Consider the following 6,264-nt stretch of genomic DNA (forward strand, 5'->3'; position numbering starts at 1 on the left):
GCAAACTCATATTTGTGTTGCCTTTAAAACTTATTTTCCATATAACCAAAATACTTGGATGTTTACATCAGCAAGGTGACTCCGACTTCAACGAACCTTTCAAACAACCCTAAGACATTCTTTTCATATTATTATTTCATGGTTACTAAATGTCATTTAAACTAACAAAGATTAAAGTTAGCAAAACAGATGAATAAACAAGAGAAACTACCGTTACAGAAATCAGGTCCGTGGCTTGGTTATTTAAAGAAAAAGTACAGGTTTATCTTTCAGTCCCTCCACTAGATTCGTCAGAAGTACAAGAATCTGATGCCCATGGAATTTCAGTGCAATCCTATTAACAGAAAAGAGAACGAGATCAATTACTTCAATGTCAGAAAAAGATAGTAAAACAGGGAAATGAAAAGGAGAAAAAAAAAATCCACTATGTTGATGGCAGACTTGTTTTTTTTTTCTCATTGGAGACTTTTTGGTATATAGAGGACCCCGTAGGTTCATCTAAAAATATCAGTGCTAGGGCTACATAACAGCATGTCATCAAATATAGTCCATCAATATTAGGAGTGCATCAGTCATGCATATTGCATATACAACAGTCACTAATATATGCACATGAATGCTATGGCCCAGGGATTTTGCACATGCAGCATATACACACATCCATAAGTTATTCTAATTAGCAAAACCAGTGAAGATTATACACGAGGATAGAACATACGGAGGCATGTACTCCTATGGACAGCAAAGTAATGCAAGGAGAAACATGCCTACAGATAATGAATACTTATGCACTGGGCTTTTTTAGAAGAGGACGGTACCCCAAAATATTAACTTATGCATTGGGGCTTGCACTTTCAATACACAAATACATCCATAATATATGCTCGGCAGCAAAACCAGTGAAGTCAAGACATGCAATGGAAAGTTGATAAGAGAAGCATCATTCCATAACAGGAAATGAGTATAAAGATGCATTGTATGCAAGAAGCTAATGCTTACAATATCTAACACTCTAAATGAACTCTCTGCAAGTAGACTTGTTGTGCCCAAGGCCCTTGCACTTGCTGCACTGGAGTTGACGTTTCACTACCTCTTGTGGTCCATGCCGCTTTGTAGTGGGCCGGCCTGGTGGACGACGAGTGGGAGGAGGGGTTACAGTTACTGTGAGTTGAGAAGAATCTCTGTGTACAGGCATGTCCACATTTGGAATAGAATGTACAGATTCTGAATAAGTTAATCGGTAGCTCTCAATCGTGAAGTATCTGGAACAATAATCAAAGGGGCTACGGCCCATGCAACCAGTAACTGCTATAGCATGGCAGCAAGGTAAACCAGTTAGCTGCCACCCCTTGCAACTACAATGCCAATTATCAATATCAACCACTTCAATGGAGTCACCACGAACCTCAAATGTACTACCAGCTCGCAGAAGCACTTGAAGAGAATGGACTTTATGGCTTTCTTTTTTCAGTTTTTCTTCTACGGATGGAGTTAATCTTGTCAACCACTGGTTGGAATCTGCTCGTCGTGTGTAGATCAACTCCATAATTTTGTTCCTTATCACATCAACCATCTGTGTTATTGGTAGTTCATGCGCATCTGATGCCCAACTGTAGAACAGCTCCCCAAAATTTGATGTCATATGATTATATCTGGCACCCTGAAAATATGAATTTGCCCAGTTCTGGGGCTCACTTTGTATAATCCAATTGTAAGCCTCTAGAGAGATACTTTTAATGCTTTCAATACATCTTTGGAAGCTTTCGAGAGTAGGCGCATAAGCAGCAGCATAAAAATCCTCAACCATGAGTCGCTTCACCTCGTGAGAAAACTGCCCTTTCAAGTCTCTAATAAGTTGCTCCGTCAAGTACCGTAGGCAGTAGCCATGGTATGAACCTGTAAATATACTAGCAATGGACTCCCTCAAACCCTTCTGTCTGTCGGCGACAAATGTTATCGGACGAGATGCTGAGAGGGCAGATCTCAGTTGTAGCAAGAACCAGTGCCAGTTATCATCAGATTCTGCATCAACTACAGCGAAAGCAACAGGAAAAACACCATCATCCCCATCTGCAGCTGTAGCAGCTAACAACATTCCTTGATATTTTGACTTTAATGGTATGCTATCAAGGAAGAGGAGAGGCCGGCAACCTTGTTGAAAACCATATAGTGAGGCATGGAATGAGACAAAGAGACGATGGAAACTTGAGTCTTCCTTAGTGGTGAAATTAGCAAGACTTCCTGGATTAGTTTCCATTATCTTATCACAGAAAAATGGTAACTGGTTATATGCTTCTTTGTATGAACCCTGAAGCTGCTCCTTTGCTATTTCTTTCCCCCGCCATGCCTGAAAATAGTTCAATTGTATTCCATATTCCTGTTTGATGTCATTGACAATGTCTTTGGGCTTATAATTTGGGAAAACTTTCAACTTCTCCTTGATAATACTAGCCACCCAACTCCTAGTTGCTTGATGCCCCGTTGTCGCAACAGCACCTTCACATGTATGCACTGCATTCATCTTTTTAATGCATATTAACTGAGTGGTTGACAACCTTGATGCATGTATTCTCCAAGGGCAGCCTTCTGCTTTGCATTTGACAGTCACACGATGGCTATCATTCTTCTTGTACCTGAATGCAAACTGATGCGCAATGGCATATTTACGCAGTGATTCACGAAATTCATGAACACTGCTGAACCTTTGCCCGACACCAGTAATAGTATTCTGCCACTGCTGCGCACCTTTAGCATGTTTCTCCTCATTGGAACCCACAATAGAGAAAATGGGAGAAATTTCAGCGGGCATATCAATATGAGTGTCAACATGGTTGGTATCATCTACAACATCAAGAGGGGCATCGAGTGGGATTTCGGGCTGGGTGGTATCGTCTACAATATCATCAACAACAGCAAGAGGGGCATCAACAGCAAGAACAGTTTCTGACAAGGTTGTTCTGCTTGACCTACAAAACCAAATCCGTCTGTATGCAAACAAACAAAAAAAAGTCCAATAATAACAATTAAACATTCGTGGAGACATCAAGAAGACTACCTACTAGCAGGCAAGTTTGACACATCAGGGGCAACAAAATCTTCCATAATGACATAAACATCTGCAGTGACAGAGTCCCCATGAAATTTTATCATGCGTTTTAGATCCTTGTCATTGGAAATTGTTATGAGAGTCTTTTTGTTGCCTGGAAGGAAGTATTTGATAGACATGGCATCAATGCTACAATTAAACATTTCTGCCACTTCTATCTTAAACTCGCTAAACTTCATTTGGTCATCAATGTCTATGGCATGAGCATCTCCAGCCCTATATGACAAGGAACCATCTCTATCTGTCTCAAATTCTCCCCCTGATTGACAAATCGCTATAATTTTCTTCCCCATCATGACCTGCCTCAGAAAGAACTTCCATACTTTTTCAAATCATTCAGAAGCCATATGAACAAAGCTACTTATTTCATACATTAACAACTCTCCAAAAGAAAACCAATAGGTTAACAACATCATGACATATTGAATTAAATTGCATGCAAATATCACTATGACCCTGAACCCTCTACGTTCAAGGAGGCCATGAAATTTAACATCCCCAATACTTCAGTAGTGAGAAGAGGTTGGAAACAAGTTTAAACTACATAATCCACGGTACATCAAAGTATCATAATCATTGACAACCTCAACCAAAAGTTAGGACCGTTGTAAAACCAATTAACATTTATATATGATTATATTTTGAAGTAAACATTTGTAGCTAAGATACTTGTCTCCAATAATCCGCCATTTTATAGCCAAAAACACGGCAGGTGCAATGGTGGCTCTTTCTGTTGCTGAGAAATGCAGAAGTTCCTTTCCGTGAATTAACCCTCGTAATGTTAACAACTTTTCTCTCAAAATTTCCTAATCTAGCGATATTCTTAGAAACAGAGCATAGAATACATAAGCAAACTATTCATGTCCCCATAAGAAATAATTACGAAAATCAAACGGAGCTCAGAAACAGCAAATGGGCACTCAAGAAACGTCAGTAAAACAAACACTCAGAAGAATAAATTAGCAGAAACCTCACCAAGAGCCCTAAATAACAAAAAAATTCAGATTTTTACTCTTGAACTTCAATAGTAATAGAAGTTACATCATCAATAACCCAGAGAGGAGAAAAGCTGTTGAAATTGAAAATCACTAAAATGATCCCTTGATACCAAAAATGTTCAAAATATCAGAAATCAAACCCTGCAAATGCCAAATTATGCAGAAACCCCAAGCTGCATCAGAGGGTCAATCCCAAACCCTTGGAATTATATAGTATAAAATTCAAAAAGAAAAATAAGAATATATATTAAACAATTAAGGAAAGGAGTTTTCACCTTCGTATAAATCAAAAACAGAGGTTTCCGGCGCAGTACCCAAATCGAAATCGGGCCCTTTGACCCAGAGATTGCGACGATATGGTTACATATACGTAGTTACGTGCAAACCAACCCACACAAGACACACTGCAAGAGAAAGGTGGGTGAATTGGGGATGTCTGGTACGATAACAACAAAAAAAAGAGCCAAAACTACGTTAGTACTCCCACCACTATTATTACCACTAACGGAAAATTGATTACTTTCCTCCTCCAAAACATTTTCTCTTCTTCCTCCTCCAACTTCTTACGTCAACATTTTTCTTTTTTGAGCTTACGAAATTAATTAATAGGTTTTTTTTTTTTTTTCCTTCTTCGTTATTGGCTAAAGAGGATAGAGCCTCGAAGGTATCAATTTATGTTAAAATAAAATTTAAATGATGAGATAAGATGGGATTATATAGTTTTATGAATTTAATAAAATATTTTTAAAATATTATTTTTTAATATTATTATTATTTTAAAATTTAAAAAAATTAAATTATTTATTATATTTTCTAAAGAAATTTGAAAAAATTATAATGATGAGTTGAGATAGATTAAAAGTGTTTCTGTATTTAAACGGGACCTAATTGTGGAATTATATTTTCTAAGATAAGAAAAAGAAAAAAATGAAAATTAGTTATTTAAAAATTTAAATATCACCAACTTTAATTTTATTATTTTTTAAAGCATCATTCTCTCATAAATTTGATCATTTAAGCTTCAAAAAATTAAAATTTATAATTTTTTTAAATAAATCAAAAGTTTATTATTTATTTATTTTATTTACATAATTATTTGTTGTTTTAGAAATTGTTCTTTTTTATTTATCAACATAAAACTTAGAGGTGTAAAAGTCAGTTACTGTTTAGAGGTTGTCTTTTTTTTTTTTTTTTTTTTAATTTCTCACGAAAACAGAAAGTATTTTTTGTCATCTTTATATTAAATTAATAATTTTTCTTTCAAGTACATTTTTTTTTTCCAAACAACTTGTATATTCTCCTTCTGCAGTTTTTATCTTTTATGCTGCTCTGATTTGGTTTTATGGCTATGAAATGGTTTAAATGATTTTGCCGAGAGTGCTTCTATTTTTATCCAATTAAAAAGATTTATGATACTTGTGTACTTATACCTAATATTTGGTTTATAAGATTTAAATTTTAAAATTAAATTATTCTATTTGCAAGCATATATGTCAGCACTTTTTTATCCACAACAATTTATAGATAGAATTTTTCTTTAAAGAGATAGACACAACATCAAGACTCTATTACCTTAAATGTTAAGTTTTACATTACCCCAGGACCATAGCAACATTTAAGATCATTCGTATTGGATTATGTAAGGCTTCGTTTAGTTATCAAACTCACCTCAACTCATCTCAACTTATCATTACAACTTTTTCAAATCTCAATACAAAATATAATAAACAATTTAATTTTTTCAAATTTCAAAATAATAATAATATTAAAAAATAATATTCTAATAATATTTTATCATCACAACTCAACTCAACTTAACTTACTTCAACATCCACACACACCCTAAATCTAAAAAAAATAAAGAGTTTGGATTATAGAGTTCAAAAATATACTGTATTAAATTATGCAAATGTCAAAGAAAATGACTTTTAGCTATAATAAATTAGTGTTGTCTGTTATATTTAGATTTTACTGTAACTAGATTAAATTGAATAAAAAATACTTTCTTTTAACTTTGAACATTCTCTCTCTTCCTCCACCTGGTCTATTAAAAAATACTTTCTTTAATTCTTTAACTCAGAACACTCTCTCTCTTCGATATTAGGAATTAAAATATTTTTCCGAACTCATTTGATGAAAAAAAAAAAATTACATTTGAGA

At 34.7% G+C, this 6,264-nt stretch overlaps 1 protein-coding gene across 3 annotated transcripts; it reads right to left on the reverse strand.

Annotated features, from left to right (window-relative positions):
• Positions 1-15: 15 nt before the first annotated feature.
• On the reverse strand, positions 16-4,581 carry LOC121259650. 3 transcript variants are annotated; one of them, XR_005939606.1, is made up of 5 exons: positions 4,380-4,580; positions 3,056-3,405; positions 1,000-2,966; positions 212-334; positions 16-109 (listed from the first exon to the last, which is right to left on the reverse strand). XR_005939606.1 is itself a non-coding variant. In XM_041161308.1 (4 exons), exons 2-3 carry the CDS (start codon positions 3,400-3,402, stop codon positions 1,013-1,015), a joined length of 2,301 nt encoding a protein of 766 aa, XP_041017242.1. In that variant the 5' UTR covers positions 3,403-3,405; positions 4,380-4,581; the 3' UTR covers positions 16-334; positions 1,000-1,012. The 3 variants fall into 3 exon arrangements, 1 of the variants encoding a protein (XP_041017242.1); XR_005939607.1 differs by having other exon boundaries at positions 16-119; XM_041161308.1 differs by having other exon boundaries at positions 16-334; positions 4,380-4,581.
• Positions 4,582-6,264: the final 1,683 nt, after the last annotated feature.

The sequence above is a fragment of the Juglans microcarpa x Juglans regia genome, chromosome 4D (assembly GCF_004785595.1).
Source record: "Juglans microcarpa x Juglans regia isolate MS1-56 chromosome 4D, Jm3101_v1.0, whole genome shotgun sequence".
NCBI lineage: Eukaryota > Viridiplantae > Streptophyta > Magnoliopsida > Fagales > Juglandaceae > Juglans > Juglans microcarpa x Juglans regia.

Bases quoted from the DNA above. Each gene is read 5' to 3' on its own strand.
- LOC121259650 (XM_041161308.1), bottom strand. From the start codon at position 3,402: ATGATGGGGAAGAAAATTATAGCGATTTGTCAATCAGGGGGAGAATTT. The intron at 2,967-3,055 runs GTAGTCTTCTTG...TTGGTTTTGTAG, and splicing joins TCAAACTTGCCTGCTAGTAG to GTCAAGCAGAACAACCTTGT.